Raw genomic sequence first — 22,049 nt, forward strand, 5'->3', positions numbered from 1 at the left:
ACAGCCAGCTTCATTTGCATCCAGGCCATCTTCTCTTCTGTTTGACATCTTTCCTGCTCCACCCCTGCCTCCACAGTATATGTGACATCCCTTTTGCACATCTGCTAAATGTCGACTCAATGCAAGTTACGTTACCACCCTCTCTAACATCTGCTTTATGCCCAGTTATGCCCACTGAGCCGCTCTCATACTTGGGACCAGAGATTCCCAGGGGAGCTTACACCAGGCTGCATTTGGTCCTGATTGTTTTTGTTTTCTTTTGCAGGTATTTGGAAACATTGCACTAGATGATGATACCTCAATTAATCGGCACAACAACTTCAGAACTTTCTTGCAAGCCCTGATGCTATTGTTCAGGTAAATAAAATTAAATCTACAAACTTGTAGGCTTTCCACATGAGTAATAAATAAGTTTCTGTTTTCATGTGCCAGTTTAATTGTTGAGGTTATTTGAGTTACATAAGTCCTCCAAGCACAGCAGTTGTAGTGAAGCATAACTCCCTCCATTTTCTGTTCCTCATGATTAGAGCTGTACACATCAGATGGAACTGTATCTAGCAGACTTTGCACACAGATTGCTGTTTCATTCCATGTGAGTTTATGCCACTAGGATTTTGCTGTTCTGAGAGATTCAACGTAATGGTTATTTTTGCATCATGAGCAACTTGAAAATTCATATTTCAAAACTGCTTGTGGTTCAAAATGAATCCATTTCCACTTGGGCTCCTTCGCATTGGAAAAGGAATCCATTTTTAAGTGAATTGTAGCAATATTTTCAACCGTCTGTTGCCTTTTTTGTGGTTCTAACAAAAGGAAAAAAAACCCTCAATATTTGGGAGCTTCACCTTTTATTGTGAGTCTTTCACTGATATTGGTGTGTGCTATATGTTATGCACAAGAAATGGTTAGTTTTTGCATAAGGCTCCTGCTTCCTCAAGCCGCTAGCATCAATATCAGGGGCTCAGGCTTTGGTCAGCCAATGAAACTTGATTCTGATGATGTAACGCTTGTAACTGGATATTCTGCTAAGGATCTTGATTAATGGAGTGTGTGTACAGCCAGACAGACATGAAATTAGCTCACTCTGGTTTGCTCATGCAGTTTAAAATAATCTGGTTGAAATTAATCTCTTAATTTCTGGGAGACCAGTACTATATGTGAAAGAAAGCATAGAATCAAATGAAGTAAAAATCTTAAAATGAGCCAAACTGTACCATAGAATCTCTATGGATAGTAATTCCATGCTTGAATAATAATATAGCAGTAGGGATATATTACTGACCACCTGACCAGGATGGTGATAGTGACTCTGAAACGCTCAGGGAGATTAGAGAGGCTATTAAAATAAAAAACTCAATAATAATGGGGGATTTCAACTGTCCCCATGTTGACTGGGTACATATCACCTCAGGACGGGATGCAGAGATAAAGTTTCTTGACATCTTAAATGACGGCTTCTTGGAGCAGCTGGTCCTGGAACCCACAAGAAGAGAGGCAGTTCTTGATTTAGTCCTAAATGGAGCACAGGATCAGGTCCAAGAGGTGAATATAGCTGGACCACTTGGTAATAGTGACCATAATACAATTAAAATTAACATCCCTGTGGCAGGGAAAACACCACAGTGGCCCAACACTGTAGCATTTAATTTCAGAAAGGGAAACTACACAAAAATGAGGACGTTAGTTAAACAGAAATTAAAAGGTACAGTGCCAAAAGTGAAATCCCTGCAAGCTGCATGGAAACTTTTTAAAGACACCGTAATAGAGGCTCCATTTAAATGTATACCCCAAGTTAAAAAACATAGTAAGAGAACCAAAAAAGAGCCACCATGGCTAAACAACAAAGTAAAAGAATCAGTGAGAGGCAAAAAGGCATCCTTTAAGAAGTGGAAGTTAAATCCTAATGAGGAAAATAGAAAGGAACATAAACTCTGGCAAACGAAGTGTAAAAATATAACGAGGAAAGCCAAAAAAGAATTTGAAGAACAGCTAGCTAAAGACTCAAAAAGTAATAGCAAACATTCTTTTTAAGTACAACAGAAGCAGGAAGCCTGCTGAATAACCAGTGGGGCCACTGCATGATCAAGATGCTAAAGGAGCAGTCAAGGGCAATAAGGGCATTGCAGAGAAACTAAATTAATTCTTTGCATCAGTTTTCATTGTTGAGGATGTGAGGGAGAGCCCCAAACTTGAGCCATTCTTTTTAGGTGACAAATCTGAGGAACTGCCCCAGACTGAGGTGTCATTAAAGGAGATTTTGGAACAAATTTATAAACTAAACAATAATAAATCACCAGGACCAAATGGCATTCACCCAAGAGGTCTGAAGGAACTCAAATGTGAAATTGCAGGGCTGCTAACTGTAGTCTGTAACTTATCATTTAAATCATCTTCCATACCAAATGACTGGAGGATAGCTAATGTGACACCAATTTTTAAAAAGGGCTCCAGAGGTGACCCCGGTAAGCCTAACTTCAGTACCGGGAAAACTGGTTGAAACTTGTAAAGAACAAAATTGTCAGACATATAGATGAACATAATTTGTTGGGGAAGAGTCAACATGGTTTTTGTAAAGGGAAATCATGCCTCATCAATCTACTAGAATTCTCTGAGGGGGTCAACAAGCATGTGGACAAGGGGGATCCAGTGGTTATAGTGTATTTAGATTTTCAGAAAGCCTTCAACAAGGTTCCTCACCAAAGGCTATTAAGCAAAGTAAGCAGTCATGGGATAAGAAGGAAGGCCCTCTCATGGATTGGTGACTAGTTAAAAGATAGAAAAAAAAGGGTAGGAATAAATGGTCAGTTTTCAGAATGGAGAGAGGTAAATAGTGGAGTCCCCCAGGGGTCTGTACCGGGCCCAGTCCTATTCAACATATTCATAAATGAGCGGGGAAAAGAGGTAAACAGTGAGGTGGAAAAATTTGCAGATGATAAAAAAAACGTACTCATTATACTTAAGTCCCAGGCAGACTGTGAAGACGTACAAAAGGATTTCTCAGAACTGGGTGAATGGCAGATGAAATTCAATGTTAATAAATGCAAAGTAATGCACATTGGAAAACATAATCCCAACTATACACATAAAATGCTGGGGTCTAAATTAGCTGTTACCACTCAAGAAAGAGATCTTGGAGTCATTGTGAATAGTTCTCTGAAAACATCCACTCAATGTGCAGCGGCAGTCAAAAAAGCAAACAGAATGTTGGGAATCATTAAGAATGGGGTAGATAATAAGATAGAAAATATCACATTGCCTCTATATAAATCCATGGTACGCCCACATCTTGAATACTGCTTGCAAATGTGGTCGCCCCATCTCAAAAAGATATATTGGAATTGGAAAAGGTTCAGAAAAGGGCAACAAAAATGATTAGGAGTAAGGAGCATCTGCCATATGGGGAGAGATTAATAAGACTGGGACTTGTCAGATTGGAAAAAAGACGTCTAAATGGAGATATGATAGAGGTGTATAAAATCATGACTGGTGTGGAGAAAGTAAATAAGGAAGTGTTATTTGCTCCTTCTCATAACACAAGAACTAGGGGTCACCAAATGAAATTTATAGGCAGCAGGTTTAAAACAAACAAAAGGAAGTATTTTTTCACACAACACACAGTCAACCTGTGGAACTCCTTGCGAGAGGATGTTGTGAAGGTCAAGACTATAACAGGTTTCAAAAAAGAACTAGATAAATTCAGGGAGGATAGGTCCATCAATGGCTATTAGCCAGGATGGGCAGGGATGGTATCTCTTGCCTCTGTTTGCCAGAAGATGGTAATGGGTGACAGGGGATGGATCACTTGATGATTACCTGTTCATTCCCTCTGGGACACCTGGCACTGGCCACTGTCAGAAGACAGGATACTGGACTAGATGGATCTTTGGTTAGATCCAGTATGGCCGTTCTTATGTTATTAATTGTAATAAAATCAGATTTTTTCAATCTTGCCCCTGGATCCTTCAAGCCAGATCCTGGCTCCTGGTAAGGCCCCTTTTTTTGTAGCTGCAGCAGCACTGGGGACTGAAAGGCTAGTTTAACCAGCCAGCTGAGGATACTCCTAGAAAGGGGGGAATTCCTGAATGGCCTAGAGCTGACTTCACTGTGGAAGGGTACACAAAGGTCTGGGGCCTGACTCTGATGATCCCCAGTTGTATCTTGCACAACTTAGAGAAGTCTCGTGGCTACTCTGACTTGTCTGAGGAATCAAGGATCAGGATCAAAGGTCAAAGGATCAGGCCCCAGGATCAGGGTCAAAGCACATGAGTCGGGTACTGTGTGGGAGGTTTTCACTGTCCATGCTGTAATATCCTATGGTTAAACACAGGGCTTCAGCACCCAAGGCTGCCAGTCCAGCAACGTTCACCAGCATTGGGGTTCACTGGAGTTTATAAAGTTTAGGGGGGAAAAAAATGGAATAACAAATATGTTAGGACTTCAGAGCCGCAGCACTTTACGCCCACTTTGCACAGATGTAAACAGCTACATAAGGTGGGGAATCAGGCCCCCTGGCAGAAGTTATGGACTTGATGCATCAATTATTGGGTGAAGTTCTCTGGCCTGTGATATACAGGAAGTCAGACTAGATTATCATAATGGTACCGTCTGGCTTTATAATCTAGGAATCTGTGAAACTAAGTGTCAGAAGCAAGGTGGGTGAGGTAATATATTTTATTGAACCAACTTCTGTTGGTGAGAGAGCCAAGCTTTTTGAGACACACAGAGCTCTTCTTCAGATCTGTGTGGTTCAAAAAGCCTGTCTCTCTCACCAACAGAAGTTGGTCCAATAAAATATATTACCTACCCACCTTGTCTAATATCCTGGGACCAACATGGCAGCAATTACATTACATACAAGCTAAGTTTCAGTCATTTGATGGAAGAATGCTCGGAAAAGAGACAAGAAGTGACCACTGCTATGGGAGAAGATACATTTGGCTCAGTCCCTCTGGGATTGGTGAATTTATTTATTTTTAAATAGCGTGTGACAGTTGGGAGTCACTTTGGGAAAATTTAAGGTTCTATTTACATCTGTTTCTTACTACAGGAACTGCTGCCATATATAACCTAAGGAAAGAGAGAGGGGGGAAGAGGTTAAAGAAAAACCCAGGAGACTTTCATAAGAAAAGTGCATCTGTGTCAGAGTGCTAGGCCACAATATTCTGATGCATCCACCTAAAATGATAGATTAAGACAGAAGAGTCTGTTTTTGTTGATTTTCAGCCACCATCAAGGCACAGCTGTTGGACTTGGGGTGGGGGGGTTAATCTTTTTTGATTACGTTTTTCCTTTGTACCTGACTGACTTCAATTAATCTATTTTCACTTTCCAGAAACAGATTCCGTTTATCCTTGTCAGGTTGATTTTGGTTCCCTGTAACAAGGTGGCTGGGGGGGGATCGTTTTCATTTCTTTCTTTGTTTCACAAAGTTGGTAAATGAATCAGGTACAGTAAATGCCAGTGCAAACTGCTTCCAAGAACGCATACCAACACACAAAAGCCAGCCATACAAGCAGGAGGTAGTTTGTAATAAAAAATTAATAAAGGAATTCAAAATAGAATTTAGAAAAGATTTTTAGATGGTGTCTTTTTGGTTAATTTGATCTCCTGTAACAGGTCCAGGTGTGCTGGGCAGAGCTCTATTACCCCTAATGATGTACACTTCTGCAGTCAAAAGAACTCACCCTTTTGCCTTTCACTGAATGTTTGTCCCCCATCTGTAGGAGTGCCACCGGGGAAGCTTGGCACGAAATCATGCTGTCCTGCCTCAGTAACAGAGCCTGCGACAGACTCTCCGGCCTCACCAAAAACGAATGTGGCAGCGACTTTGCCTATTTTTACTTCGTCTCCTTCATCTTCCTTTGTTCCTTTCTGGTAAGTCAGTCCGAGTTTCTGCTTCCTTTCCATCTTATCAAACCGCAGGCATCACATCAGCCCTTGCTAACTCCTTCAGCTCCCTTCACATTTAGCACGGAGTAGGTCCCTCTTCTCCTTCCCAAATCCTTGTTTTCTGCTGCTTCCTAATTATGATTTAGACAACATTACAAGACAGTTCCATTAAAAAGCATTTATTATCATGGTGATAAAAACCCTTTAATCTCCAAAGAGGTAATTTAGTAATTAGTTTATTGCACAGGTCTTTATCTTTCTCCCCAGGAGGGGGGTCTAATTTATGGAATTAAACATTAATCTGTTTTGTCTCCATTTTTATATGGGCTTTTGAAGAATGGGGAGGGGTTGGGGTGGTAGGGACACGGTCGGCTCTGTGTTGCTTTCAGAAAGCATCAAGTTTGTATTTTATTTGTTGGGGGTAAAACCTGATAATTTTCCACTGACAGTGTTTGGGAAATTTTCAGTCACGAAGGTGAAAGAAGCACACCAAGCTGATTCTGCCATTGTTCATCAGGCAGGGCTGGAACTCGTCATTTAACAAAAACCAAGTTTTGCCAGTCCCTTGCAAACAAACGAAAGGCTATCCAGTCCTGGAGGCTGATTCCACCTTCAGTGATGCAGGGGTTTTATGCTAACATAACTCCATCGGTGTCAGAGAATGGAGAATCAGGTACATAGGGAACAAACTCAGAGTCTGAAGAGTTGAAATCACAGCTCTGAAACTTACCAGAAGGCAAACAGGATTTATCTGTTCTACTCTACATATGATTCCTCACTGCTTTCCACTGTACAGACAAGAGATTGCCTTAAAATTTAAGAGCTGTTTATGAATCAGAACTTCACAAATGCAGCCAATCCCTATTACCCGCAAAAGACTCTGTCCAGGAAAACTAGCTTCATATGGAATTTATATGTTGTAGGGAGACGTACCACCTCATAGTTCACCATGACGTCCTTTGGCCAGCTGGAGCCTTCTCCTTGGCATCTGGCATCTCACTCCTTCCTGCATGGATTAAAATTTGTAGCACCCTGGAAGCTGATAAAAAGTTACTGAGTCCATTTACTGATTCCTTTAGAACTCCACCACTTTAAAGTTTTCCTTTATAAATCCCTAACCTAACATCAGAAATTCTCTATTTAAAAGTCCATTAACATTCCTTGGGTTCTCCCCACCCCCGTGAAAAAAATGTCACCGAATTTTCACACTCAAAATGTAGTAGCAGAATTGGAAGCTGGCGTACATCTGTGACATATACAGCCCTGCATGATCTTACACTTTGAGTCAGTGCTCCCGAAAGCTCTGGGATGACACCCTTCGTTCATTGGCAGGCCATGGGGAGGCCCCAGGCTGAAGAGTTAAGGAAAGGAGGCGGGGCTCCAAAAATAGATCGTGAAAAGTAAGCCAGCTGTAATATTTCAGGACAGACCCATTACTCGTTTTTTAAAATGTACTTGGTACTTCATTGCAATAAAACATGTGGTTCCCCACAAACAATTAAACCATTATAGAGCAGCGGCCTTGCCAGCAGGGTGTGTATTTATGGTTTATTAGATTTTGTTACATCACAGAGTTGGGGAAAATTATGTAATGTATTGGTTTTTAACATTGCTTCAGGGGCTTTAAGGATGTCTGGTTTGGCATCATTTTCCTTGTTTAATTTGTGCCCTTTGATATAAAGTCAAACTAAAAAATAGAGCAACTGTAAAAGTTGCTCTGTAGCAGTTAAATAAACCTGTGTAGACCCAGCCTTGCACTGGGGCCGACACAGAACTGCACCACCTTCAGGGGAGAACCACCTCCCATAGCTTTCCAGTTCACCTGCTGGGTCATCACTTAGGCAGTGCAACATGCACTCCCCCCTGTGGCCAACCACCTCTTTTGGGCAGTGCAGAAAGAGGAGAGGAGACAGGGTCCTGCCGCTGACTCCTACTCTGAGGCTTGGGGTGGCTGTAAGAGAATTGCTTTCTTTGATCCTAGGGGGGTGAGCAGATACTTCCAACCTGAACCTGATTCAACACTCAGTGGAGTCAAAAGAAAGACTCCAATTGACTTCTTTGGATCAAGCCCCAAACTTGAAAAAGATGCCATGGATGTGAGAACTTTGGGATTGCAATTATTATGCATGGAACAGCCTGCTGTGTAGCTAATGTGTATCCGAGAACACATAGTCAGGTGTACATACTGGTCAAGTGTACTGGCTTCAGTTCCACAAAATGAGCCGAGTACCTTCAGCAGGAATTATTTCAGTGGCCTCAGCAGCCCTGATGTAGTCAGTGGCCTTCAGTGCCACGCAGGCAGGAGGGTGGCTGCATGGAAGCCATCAGGTAAGCTCTTACCTCCTTCACTAGCCACCTCTTCTTATCGGTGTTTCTGTCTGAGGAGGCAGTATTAAGTGTAACTGAGCCTAATGCATGTTGGCGATAGCAGAAGGGATCCTGAGAAAGTATAGTCTAGGAGTAACATTTTCAAAAGCACCCAAGTGATTTAGGAGCCTAGGTCCTATGTTCAAAAAAGACTTAGGTATTAAAAAACCTAAGTCCCACTGATTTTCAATGAGACTTAGTCTCCTAAGTGTCTGTTACTTTGTAAAATGGGACTTATGCTCATAAGTGACTGAAGCATTTTCAACGGTCCATTCCCAGGTCCTTAAGAAGATAAGAATGGCCATACTGGGTCAAACCAATGGGCCATCTAGCCCAGTACCGTGTTTCTGACAGTGGCCAGAGTAAGATGCTTCGGAGGGAATGAACAGAGCAGGGTCATTTTGAGTGATCCATCCCATTGCCCGGTCCCAGCTTCTGGCAGTTGGAGGTTTAGGGACACCCAGAGCATGGAATTGTATCCCTGACCATCTTGGCTTATAGCCATTGATAGACCTATCCTCCATGAAAGTATTATGGTTTTTTTGAACTCAGTTATACTTTTGGCCTTCACAACAGCCCGTGACAATGAGTTCCACAGGTTGACTGTGCGTTGTGTGAGGAAGTACTTCCTTTTCTTTGGTTTAAACCTGCTGCCCATTAATTTCATTGGGCGATCTCTAATTCTTGTGTTATGTGAAGGGGTATATAACACATCCCTCTTCACTTCTCCGTACTATCCATGATTTTGAAGACCTCTATCATATCCCCATAAATCATCTCTTTTCTAAACTGAACAGTCCCAGTTACAGTCCTGCACAGATACAAAATTTGTATCTACATCCGAGCCACAATCTGCAAAAATGGTCCATGGATATCCACATCCGCGGATGCGGATATCAGCGGATTTGCAGGGCTCTAGTCCCAGTAGTTTTAATCTGTCCTCATATGGAAACTGTTCCATAACCCTAATCATTTTCGTTGCCCTTCTCGGCTCCTTTTCCAATTCCAATATATATTTTTTGAGATGGAGCAAGCAGAGTGGCATGCAATATTCAAGGTGTGGCCATAGTACGTATTTATATAGTGGCATTAAGGATCTTTTTTTTAAATTATCTATCACTTTCCTAATGGTTCCTAGCATTCTGTTGGCATTTTGATGGCCACTGCACATTGCACAGATGTTTTCCGAGAACTGTCCAGAATGACTCCAAGATCTCTTTCCTGAGTAGTAAGAGATAATTTAGACCCAATCATTTTTATGTATAGTTGGGATTATTTTTTCCAATGTGCATTACTTTGCACTTATCAGCATTGAATTTCATCTGCCATATTGTTGCCTAGTCACCCAGTTTGATGAGATCCCTCTGTAACTCTTCACATTCAGCTTTGGACTTAATTATCTTGAGTAATTTTGTGTCATCTGCAAATTTTGCCAACTCACTGTTCATCCCCTTTTCCCGATCATTTATTAATATGTTGAACAGCACACGTCTCAGTACAAGATCCTTGAGGACCCTGCTATTTGCCTCTCTCCACTGTGAAAATTGACCATTTATTCCTACCCTTTGTTTCCTATCTTTTAATTAGTTACTAATCCATAAGAGGACCTTCCCTCTTATCCCATGGCTGTACTTTGCCTAAGAACCTTTGGTGTGGGACCTTGTCAAAGGCTTTCTAAAAGTCCAGGTACACTATTATCAACTGGATCACCCTTGTCCACATGCTTGTTGACACCCTGAAAGAATTCTAGTAGATTGGAGCCTGGGACAGGCTCCTGGATACCTGGATTCTGTTCTCCACTTTACCAGGTGGTCAAGTCAATTCACTTTCCTGTGCCTCAGTTTCCTTACCTGTAAAATGGGGTTAGTAATACCATGTAAATTGGAAGAAAGGTCTAAAGCGTGATTCATTGGCATTCATATGGTATATTACTGTGGCAGTAAATTAGGGCCTGGGGATGTCTTTATTAGTGGGTCATGAGTAACAGCAATAGTACTTCCTGTACACGATCCCCCAACCAAAGACCCACCCCCTCCACAGACTCAAGCCCCAGACTTAATTGCCTGGTTTCATTTTAATGACTTGCCAATGCTGCGGAGCTGGAGGCCGCTAAATTCTGTTTGATTTTGTTGCTCACTAGCAGAGAGCTGGCAAACTGCTCCACCGCACTGGTTCCTGGTGCGCCATGTCATGCCACAAAGCAGCACCCACATCAGCATACGAGCTCCACGGATAGAGAGCAGAACAATAGAAAGCTGCCTCATGCGTCTCAGGTCTTTATCCAGCACATGGGCATCACTTCCACCTTTTGGGTGAGAGAAACATGATCTTACCTGTCTTCTGTGACCTTCCTACTCTACCGTCTGAGCCTGATTCAACTCCTGCTGAAGTCATCGTGAGGTTTTCCATTGACTTTAATAGAAGTTGGGTTGAACCCTTATCTCTCAGGAACATTTACCAACCTGTGTATTAAGATCTTGCTTTTGGAGGCAGAGGCCTTTTGCACGCTATACTTCCCATCCCTGGGGTCCCTTTGAGGAGTCCCATCTCTGAGATCCTAACAGAGGACATCCAGGTTCAAGACCGGTTCCTCTGAGCTGTTGTGTCTTGATTTGCTCTGATCTGAGCAGCACTGGGAAGTGTTCTCAGGAGAGGAGCTGCATACCTCCGAATGATGGGTTGATTGATTGGAGCACCTGTGCCTCTTTCTGCCTGCATTATGTATAAGGCAACAATGTTTCTCCACAGAGACAGAGTGAATCACATTGCACCAGTTATGACCTGGATTGTATCATGCTGCATATCTGCCTCAGTAATGGAGAGAGACGTTTCCTATTACAATAATACATATGTATTGAATTTCACACTGGCGAAAGGTGCTGGATTAGCAGCCCTGGAGAACAAACTCCTCTCTCTATCCACTGCAGCAAGTCGAATGGGAAGCAGTATGCCTGTATTCCCCAGCGTGCTTCAGTCCTGCCAGGCAGGGAATGTCTTTAGGTGATGAGAAGGAACTTTACTTTCCAAGGTCCATTCAGTCCTTGACCCTCTGTGGAGGGGATCATAAAGGGAGCGTAAGGTCGTGTGCTCACCAGCTGTGGTGTCCCCTTGCATCAGGGTGCGAAGCTGTATATCGTCATTGTTCCCAGCACCTCCTGCTGGCCACCTGCCTCTGGCTGGGCCTTCCGCGGCTCAGCCCTCTGGCCAAGTCATAAAGTCCAAACCCCTTTCAGATAATAAAAAGTCCAAACAAATCCAGTGTAATATTTCTTTGGCCTCTCTCAGGCAAAACTAGTAACTACTACTTCTCTAGCAGGACTCCCCATGCTGCCTGCCTCCCTCCCCCAGGGACTCTGGCATTTTATCTGGGGTCGTCCTGCTCCCATGGGAACCTAACCTGCCTTCTATCCATTTGTCACATTCTGGGGTGCAATCCAGACCAGTGAGGGGTTGTGTCATCATCTGCCCTGTATCCCTGGGTGCCTCACTGCTCTGCTGCTGTGGACACCAGCAGACAAGCATGCAGGTGACACTCGGAGAGTGTCTGTGCCCTATACATCCCTGGATCAGCAACTCTGACCCTAGCAACCTGTCTACAGCCCCACCCTGGCTTCCCCCAGCATTGGTTACTACTAGCAAGGTGACCTCAACACACTCCCAGTCCCAAACTTTCCCAAACCCATGTGCTCTGCAATGTCCAGTCCTCTGCTGCAATATTCAGAGGAATAATAAGGTCCGTTTAGCCCTTTAAAGAGAGAAAACCCAACATCTTATCACTCTAACTGGAGTTAACAAGCACTTTAGTTCTAACAGAACACTGCTGGTTTAGATTAAAGTAAAACAGGTTTATTATTTACAATTTAGAAGATGGGATTTTAAGTGATTTCAAGTATAAGAGGAAAAAGTTAGAAATGGTTACAAGAAAACAGAAGTGAAACATGCTTTCTAGTAACTAAAACTCAACTTGGCAACCTACAGTGTGGGTTCAAGATGGCTTTTCTCACCCACAGTCTTCCAGAAGGACAGCTGAACCTACCCCTACCCCAACCCCAAGCCCGGGTCAAGATCTTCTCTGGAAACCCTAAGTGCTGGTTCCTTTATCTTCTTAGGAGAACTTGGGTTCTCTGACTCTTTCTTTTACAGTCTAGTGAACGTCTGAAATGGATTCTTCTGAAGTTATCCCCCAAAGTAAAGTTTATTCAAATTGTGAGGAAGGTGACATGAAGTCTGGTGGTGAAGAATGCTTCATGCTGTTTGTGAAAATGTAAATTGTTCTGTTTTTTCAATCTCCTCCACTTGTTAGCTTGATGGCTCTGTTTACTGCATATGTGTAAATTAAGGTATACCCAGGTTCCTTTGTTTAGGACAGAATTGTTTAACCCTTTTACCTAGGCCAGGCTGTCTGGTGTTGAACATGGGCCAGTAACATCGTGCAGAGGAAATTCAGAACTGGACATATAAGTCAAGTTGCTACATACATTTCATCCTGATATCATTGACCAGTGAGCAATTACTTTGTGCAGTGATACCTCATAAGGCACATTTTGTACAAGGATTATTACAATAGTGTGTAGGGTGTGAATACAGGAGTTCTTAGGGTCACACTGTTGTAGGCCCTAGCTCAGGGCTTTCCCCACACAGGAGTCTACTCTGCTCCAGACATGTTTCTTCTACCACATTGACTCCCCTTCTTACTCCCTTCCACGGGGCCAGTTTCTACCTGTAGGACTCTGTGGGATGGAGGCCTATGCCCGTTCTCTTCGCATCCTAACAAGATGAGCTCTGCCTCTGTTTCCCTTCTCCAGATCCTGACAGTTCTCTTGGCGTTCTCACTGTCAACTCCAAGCCCACATTCAGGGCCTGCCCCACACAGGCCTATTCTACCCCCTGTGGGCTTCTTCCAGCCTGCACCAGCTGCAGGGCTTCTCTAGAGAGAGCGTCTTTTCTCTCCCCCTTCCTTCTAATCAACGTGCCTTTTATTCTCTTCTACCAGCCTCTTTCTAGCTCAAGCTGCTCCCTTGCTGATTAGCGAAAGGGGCGTCACCTGGCGCACCTGATTGCTCCCAGGTTTAGCCCACAAGGTTTTCATGAGACAGAATCTCAGGGTTGGAAGGGACCTCAGGAGGTCATCTAGTCCAACCCCCTGTTCAAAGCAGGTCCAATCCCCAATTTTTGCCCCAGATCCCTAAATGGCCCCCTCAAGGATTGAACTCACAACCCTTGATTTAGCAGGCCAATGCTCAAACCACTGAGCTATCCCTCTGTCCATCCCCCCCCCCACCCCAAGTAGGCCCTAATTCTCCTGAAGAGCCATTGGCCCCATGACAGATTAGTGCCCTTTGCAGTGTTGGGCTTTGTGATGTGCATGCCTGGGAAATGGACTTAGACCAGCAGCTCTTTTTATATGGGCTACTGATCATCCTAAAACAACCTTAATGCTGCCAAAAAGAATGGGCCAAATGGAGTTCCTGACCCTGGCTCTGTGGCCAGGAAAAAAAACCTAAGCCAGCAAATTCTAATATTATTTCTTGACACTCACAGCAGACTTCTAAACCAGGCGTTCTCAAAGGCTCTCCACTCAGGACCCCCCAGAACAATCAGTGGCGATGGTTCCAATCCCACAATCCTTTCCAGTCACATCCTATGTCTCTTTGGCATCCTGGCAAGAAAACAGCGCTATTTTGGGGTCTGGGGAGGCCTGATGTAGGTGGTTGATGGGGTTGGGTTTGTGGATTCTGGAGAGAAAGGTGGGTGCTGTTGGATGGGGACCGACCTTCTGAGTGGAGAGCTGCCGGTACTGGGGGGACACTGGCAGTGGGGCAGGAGCTGTTGTCTGGGGATGCTGAGGCAGAGATGGATGCTCTAGGGTGGGGTTTTAAGAAGTGGAGGAGAAGGTGCTGCTGGGTATTGGTGGAAGGGTTGCAGATCCTGTTAGTTGCAAGGATGGGAGGAGTGCTTCCTCTTCTCCCTTGCCTCTCCATGTGCCTGCCCCGTGCTCTGCTCCTGCAGTGACTGACGCTCCTGGGAAAGGGCAGTGCATTCAGCCTGTGGAGTCGGGTTGGGAGGGTCTCCTGTTACCATGCTATTCCCAATGGGTGAGGAGCTAGGGTTACTTACAGGCCCCACAGGAGGATTTCTCCAGTTCTTGCTGGCCTGACGTGGGAATGGTAACAGCAGTGCCACACTGCGTGATGATGAGGGTGCAACCAAGATTAAAAATTGTGCAACTTCAAGGCAAACATAGGGATGTGGAGAAACCACACCTCCCGCTAAGCAAATAAGTGCATTCTCAGTTTGCAGCTTCATTCTTCCACCTTCTTCAGCTACACATCTTAAATTGAATCCACAAGGTAAAAGGCAAGTGTGTTTCTTTTCTCCCCAACCCCAACATCCTTTTCCCCCTATGCAGATGTTGAACCTGTTTGTGGCTGTAATCATGGACAACTTTGAGTACCTGACACGAGACTCTTCCATCCTAGGACCCCATCACCTGGATGAGTTCATTCGGGTCTGGGCTGAATACGACCCAGCTGCCTGGTATGTACACAGCAAATATGTATATACACAATATATATATAGACATAGTCCATATACTGTTTTTAATGTGACTACAAGTCCACAAGGAAAACAAAATCCAGAGCTGAAAAGAGCTGGGGAGGTGAACATTGCAACCCAGATTCACTGTGCGCTTGAGATTTAACAAACCTGATGTAGTTACAGGGGAATTTCCTTTTAGCTGATATGAGAACCAGAAAAGAAAAAAAAACTCAAACCCTTAACAGTGCCAGAAAACGAATGGGTCCGATGCAAACAGAGTGCCTGATCCTAGCTCTATGGTCATGCAGAAAAGGCATTTATTATTTCTGGAAACACAACTGAACACCTTTGGTTTTCATTTCCAATGTGAAGGGGGGAAAAAGTAGAATCTCTCGCCATCTTAAGCATGTTAGTTAACACTTGAGATTAATTTCTCTAAAATCAATCTAGATACACAAAGATTATGTAGCATTTGTTAGTAGACAAGAATTGCCTTAATAATTTAAAATAATAAAATACAGTGTGTATTTGTTTTGAGGTCACGGAAAACCAGTGAAGCTTTCTTTTCACGTTTTCAAGGTGCCATTCCTCCCTAAAGAGTGTGCCCCTGATTTGCCAGTACTTTGCACGTCAAGTCATCACTTTCAGCTGTGCAACATCAGTGTAAAATGCTATCAAATCATAATTCTCCACTCACACCCGGTAGCATTTTACATCCACTCTAAACAGGTGTATGGGACAACATAGGTTGCAAGGCAGTGGAGGAAGGACTGAATGTTTTTTAATAGAGCATTGGTTTGATTAGAACATACAACTTAAATAGAGAGGTATCATCAGAAATTGTGTTTTGATCCTGGAAACATCCATTGAATGGCAGCAAGTTACAGATGAGATCTTTGATCTTTTTAAGAATACGCTGGTTTGGGGGCAAGAGGTTGAAAGCTGAGACATGTAAAGCAATAAAGAGAAGAAAAACCATTAAGCCTAACTTCATCCGATGAAGTGAGCTGTAACTCATGAAAGCTCATGCTCAAATAAATTGGTTAGTCTCTAAGGTGCCACAAGTACTCCTTTTCAATTCCCAATGAATCTCCAATAAAACATCCTTGGTATACAGGCTTGTTAAGGGAAAGGGTTTTTTTCTCCCACCCAGAAAGTGAGGTTTTGAATGAAATCTGCCTTGGATTTTTTTTTTAATCCAAATATGGTAGCGGAGGAACCTACACACAACTGGCTGGGTCCCTCATGGCAGGAAACACTGCAATAACAGGAGAAGGAGAATGTTACCACAGAATAAGGGTCAGGCTGGAAGAGTTTTAGGGTAGAGATGAAGTGGGGGTTGTCTCCCACAAGGTTGCCTAGTTACCAGGTCCCAGAGCAAAGTTTACTTGAAAACATTGCAACGAATGTAGGGGAGAAAACCATTGTGTTACGTGCCACCTTTCCGACAACGCAGGACACTCAGCCTCTACAGAAGGCTTTAAAAGGGCGAAGAGCACTCCATAAACCTGAAGGTTTTAGATGCTCTGAAGTGCAGTCAGAACCATTTCCTTGATCTTTTACAGCTTTCGGACATGGTACTGGGGACAATTTTTTTTTACAAACTACCACCCACTTCTTATCCCCCATCCTCCCCACAAAGCCACCGGGCAATGTGTTTTCCACAAAATACAGCTCTCTTGTGAAAAGGCTTCAGACTTGTACATCTACAACACACAAGCTGCCTCCAACCCCTTTATGCTTTTCATCCTCTTTTTGTTCCCCTGCAAGCAGAGCTGAAGATGTAGGGAAAATGTTTATAGATAAGAACTTAAACCCCTAATAAGAATGCACTTAAGCCAATTTAAATCAAACTTTGGTTTAATGTAGTAGCTTTAGTACAGAAAGTAAATCTGTTTAAACATAATTTATACCATCTCAAGTGCATCCACATTAGGGATTTGAACCAGTATAACTAGATTTTAGTTAGTGCAAGTTTCTAATACAAACTAGTCCTTAGTGAGTATCTGATCAGCAATCAGTGGTTATTTTTCATTTGCAAATCCTGTCCACTTTCTTACCACTGATGGGAAATTCAGTGAGGCTGAAAATTTGGGAATGTCCATTCTCCCTATAACAAATAACTTCAAATCCCATGAGCACCAATGAGATAAATTACCTGTGTACGAGAAAAAACACCAATGTGCTTTTCCTAAGATTCAGATGCTCAGACCATTGGGGTCATAAGGAGGGTGGTTTCTGCATGATTTCCTCATTCTTCTGGTTCTGAAGTGAAAGATTAAAATGTTGGTTTAAAATGATACTTCCTTTTAAAAAGTAATGAATGCATACTATGTCATGCATGAAGATCAGGGAGCTTGATTCTCTAATCTACTCCAGTTTTCCACTGGTGTGACTCCATTGACTTCGGTGGAGTTACTCACAAAGTACAACTGTGTAAATCAAAGGGGAATCAGGCCCTTTGATATCTTAGGCCTGGAGCCTTCAAAAATGTGCCTTTGCTTAATTTTACATGTGCAAGTAGTTCCACTGAAGTCACATACATCAACTAAGCATATTCTTAAGTGTTTGCAGGTTTGAGGCCTAAAATATCAGTGATTTACACTTTCTGAGACAGGACCTTTTCTTCATAATGCAGGTATTTACATGTCATGGGGAATAATAGATAATCATAATAATTTGCATGAAAAGGGATTACACGGCAGTGTGATCTAGATTTAGGCAAACTAGATTATTATTCCTACTTTTATCGCTGACTTACTTTGTGACCTTTGCCAAGCCACTTAGCCTCTGTATGCCTCAGTTTGTCCATCAATAAAATGAACAGAATAATGCCTTATCCACCTTGTAAGCTATTTGAGACTCCTAGATGAAAGGCGACGTGTGAGTGCAAAGTGCAAATATTATTATGTATATGGTAATGGTTATTTATTTTAATATTTTATGTCTTTAAAATATTATCTTCAGTGTCACCATCTTTCTCCCGGTTATTATGTCTTTAAACTTTCTTGGGGGAAAATATTCAAAATGTTGAGAGAGAGGTAAAAACAGGAAATAGCACTATTGTTTTTAAAAAAGTATTTTGCTAAATAGAAGGTAAATATGGGAATGCTAATGGATTAAAGGGTGGTAGAAACACCATACATTAGAGAGAGATAGTGCACTATGAACCCTACTAATCTGGTTCTGGGGAAAATCTCTCACATGTAAACTGATACTGACAAATGGCAATCTCTCTTTAGCGATCGGCCACTTTTAGTCATTTTAAAAAATAATAGCATTGAACTTCAAGATGACCTGCAAAATAAAATAAAATTGGATGTATGGCCTTTTTTGTTTCTTTAAGATGTATAAAGAAGACCTGAAAGGTGCTGTATTTTTCTTTACTATGTGTTTTTCCCCCTTGGAAATATTAGGAATGTCAAGCCGTTTGTCAGAGTTCTTCTTGGATGACTAGAAGTGTGTACTGTAAGTGTTTTCAGCTCTTAATTGAAAGAGCAGGGTGGTGGAATCCCTAACAAGAAGAGCTTCTCTCACAAGTATCTGAGATAAATAGGCATTAACAAAGGCAAACGAAAACCAAAGAGATTTAAATTGCCTAACTAAGAATCAGTTCCACTGTCAACTAATCGTGGTTCACTACAGTGGCATGTGTCATGTCAAAAAGCACTAGCTCTTCCAGGCATCCACAGAGTCTCTCAGGGTAGACATATCTCGGGGCTTGTCTAGGCACAGGGTTTGCACTGATGTAACAATATTGATTTAGAAGTTTCAGTCCATTCGCTAAAGGAAAATGCCACAATAGTATCAATGTGCCACAGTTTAATATCAGTTTAACTGTATTCATAGTAGTGGGTTACACCAGCTGAACTATGTAGTTTTCTAAACCAATACAATTATACCTGTGCAAAAGCTATGAGTAAACCAGCTAGGACTTTCTAATACAAAAAACAAAACCACATGAAAATATTGGGGGGGGGAATCTCTAAGGACTTTTTTATGTATCATAAAGAAGCTTAAAAAAAAGTGTGGGGGCAGGAGGGGTATAATAGCAGTTTGATTTCCTTTGCAGGTTCCCTTGAAGTTCGGTGCTGCTATTTTTTTAGATGATTTGGCTAATTATAATTAGAAATAAAAGTAATCCATGAAGTTTCTTAATCCAGCTGCTAGACTAACTGAAAACATTTTTTTAAATAATAGAATTAACCATAAAAACAACTTTGCAATAGTCTGATTTCAATTGTTACAAATGGGATCTGAATTTTCTCAGTCCTAATCAGTCTCATAAGTCTCTTAAAATAGCAAACTACTGGGCTGACTGTTAATCTTCTGTGTTCTTATATTTCAGACATATTAAAGAACTATAACATTAGTGACTCTCATAATTAAATGTGGTGGTTAGAATATCTTTTATATTGCATTGTAGTTCGGACAGTAATTAAAACAACCACGCTGCTTTATGCTGTGGCTTTTGTAGAGAAACTGGAAGTTCTCCCTCTCTAGATCTGAATTAAGGTGTCTACCACCCAGAAAATCCAATCATTGTCAAACTAACCTTGCTTCTAGAATGTTTTCCTCCTCCACCCTCTGCCATTTGCTGTGTTCTGTAGGGGAGTGATCTTTTGGAACAAGGCCTCCCTCCTTTCCTATGCTGTTATAACTTGTGATGTTTTCTTTCCAGTTGCCGGATTCATTATAAGGATATGTACAATTTGTTACGTGTCATTGCTCCACCCCTTGGCTTAGGAAAGAAGTGCCCTCATAGGGTGGCATATAAGGTTTGGAATTTCAGAGAGTCTGTCCAGCATTTCCTTCTTTGGTTTTCTTTTTTTTCTTTTTTTTTTTTAATCCAAACTGCAAATGCAAACGATACTGAAAAGAACTGGAACGTGACTAACCCGTTGCCTGAAAAGGAATGATTGACTGCCCCCTTATCCCTTGATGCATCAATTCTCCATCTACTCCTACATCCCAGCTGGCTGGAGAAAGGCAGCCTTATGAGACAGAGAACTCAAAAGCTTCCATCCCTCATGGTCTAGATGGGAAGGGGTGAGGAAGGGGCAAAGGGGCAATATATATGAGAGAGAGAAACAGCATAATAATATTTCTGCAGAATGCTGAGGAGAAAAATCTAAAATTCAAAAAGGTTTTAGACTGTTTTTTAAACTAAGAGCTGAAGGAAAGCCAACAGATGCAGAGGGCCACATGGTTCCAGTGCAGATCTCCGTTAGGGATGAATTTATTAAAGGGGGAACTCTATAGTTCAGGAAAGATGATAGGAAAGAACTTGGTGAAAATAAAGGCAGGGCCTAGTGAGGAACAGTCAAATGTAAAAGAATCCCATTTAAATATAACATATGGAGGGAAGCAACTGAATATTGACAAAATGTACAAATGCTTATATACAAATGCTAGAAGTCTTGCGTACTAAGATGGGTAAACTGGAGTGCCTGGCATTAAATGAGGATACTGTTATAATAGGTGCTGTGGAAACTCGGTGGAATGAGGACAATCTGTGGGAAATGGTAATACCAGAGTGCAATATATATAAGAACGACAGAGTAGGTTGCACAGGTGGGGGAGTGGCTCTGTCTGTGAAAGAAACCATAGAGTCAAATAAAGTAAAAATCATAAATTACTCAAACTGTACCATAGAATCTCTTTGGATAGAAATTCCCCACTTGAACAGTAGGATTAGGACAGTAGGAGTATAGTATTGAGCACCTGACCAAGATGGCGATGGTGATTATGAAATGCTCAGAGAGATGATAGAAGCAACAAAGACAGATAACGCAATAATAATGGGGGATTTCAACTACCCTCATATTGACGTCACCTTAGGAGGGTATGCAGAAATAATGTTTCTAGACATGTGGAACAGCTTCTCCTGGGACCCACAAGGGGAGAGGCAATTCTTGATTCATTACAGAGGTTCAAACTAAATATGTATGCCCCTCCCCATAAAATATAAAAACAGTAAGAGGACCAAAAAGATACCGTCATGGCTAAACAATAGAATAAAAAAGTCAAAATGGTTAAAGGCAAAAAGACATCCTTTAAAAGTTGGAAGTCAGATCCTACTGAGGAAAATAGAAAAGAGCATAAAATCTGGCATGTCACAGGTAAAAGTGTACTCAGGCAGGCCCAAGAAAGAATCAGAAGAATAAATAGCTAAAAATTCAAAAGATAACAGCAAATATAGTTTTTTAAGTACATCACAGCCAAGAAGCCTGCCAAACCGTCAGTGGGGCCACTGGATGATCAAGGTGCTAAAGAAGCACTCAAGGAAGACAAGGCCATTGCCGAGAAACTAAATGAATTCTTTGCATTGGTCTTCACTGCAGTGGATGTGGAGGAGATCCCCAAACCTGAGCTGTTCTTTTTAGGTGACAAATCTGAGGAACTGTCCCAGGTTGAGGTGTCAGTAGAGGAGATTTCTGAACAAACTGATAAACTAAACAGTAATATGTAACTGGGACAAGATGGGATTCACCCAAGAGTTCTGAAGGAACTCAAATATGAAATTGCAGAACTACTAACTGTGATATGTAACCTATTGTTAAATCAGCCTCTCTACCAGATAACTGTAGGATAGCTAATATAATGACAATTTTTAAAAAAGGCTCCAGAGGTGATCCTGGCCATTAAAGACCAGTAATCCTAACTTCAGTACCAGGCAAACTGGTTGAAACTGCACTAAAGAACAAAATTATCAGACACACAGATGGAACATAATATGTTGGGGAAGAGCCAACATGGTTTTTGTAAAGGGAAATCAGGCTTCGCCAATCTACTAGAATTCTTTGTGGGGGTCAACGAGCATGTGGACAAAGAGGATGCAGCCAATATAGTGTACTTGGACTTTCAGAAAGCCTGTGACGTGGTCCCTCACCAAAGGCTCTTGAGCAAAGTAAGAAGTCCTGGGGTCCGAGGGAAAGTCCTCCCCAATAAGTGGATAAGAGATCGGAAACAAAGGGCACGTTTACACTTAAAATGCCGCATTGGCGCCACTGCGCTGCTGCAGCGCTGTAATGGAGACAGTCTACGCCGACGGGGGGGAGCTCGCCCGTCAGCACAGTTACTCCCGCTCCGTAAGAGGCGGTAGCTATCCCGCAGGGAGAAGCTCTCTCGCCGACACAGCCCTGTCTACACGGGGGGCCTAGGTCAGTGTAACTATGTTGCTGGCGGGGAGGCGGGGGGATTTTTCAGCCCCCTGAGCATTGTAGTTATACCAGTATAGGTCTGTAGTGTAGACC

General features: G+C 42.4%; 1 protein-coding gene across 10 annotated transcripts in view; it reads left to right on the forward strand.

Moving 5' to 3' along the window:
- Positions 1 to 22,049, forward strand: part of CACNA1B (calcium voltage-gated channel subunit alpha1 B) — a 470,003-nt gene that overhangs the window by 407,588 nt on the left and 40,366 nt on the right. For 8 of the 10 annotated variants that reach the window (XM_073313876.1, XM_073313880.1, XM_073313881.1 and 5 more), the window contains 3 exons: positions 266 to 357; positions 5,724 to 5,874; positions 14,666 to 14,793. In XM_073313876.1, the coding sequence (XP_073169977.1) occupies positions 266 to 357; positions 5,724 to 5,874; positions 14,666 to 14,793 (371 nt within the window). Of the gene's footprint in view, positions 1 to 265; positions 358 to 5,723; positions 5,875 to 14,665; positions 14,794 to 19,474; positions 19,572 to 22,049 lie in introns of all 10 variants that reach the window. The other 2 variants (XM_073313878.1, XM_073313882.1) reach the window with 1 other exon arrangement.

Source organism: Lepidochelys kempii, chromosome 16, assembly GCF_965140285.1.
Source record: "Lepidochelys kempii isolate rLepKem1 chromosome 16, rLepKem1.hap1, whole genome shotgun sequence".
NCBI classification, from domain to species: Eukaryota; Metazoa; Chordata; order Testudines; family Cheloniidae; genus Lepidochelys; species Lepidochelys kempii.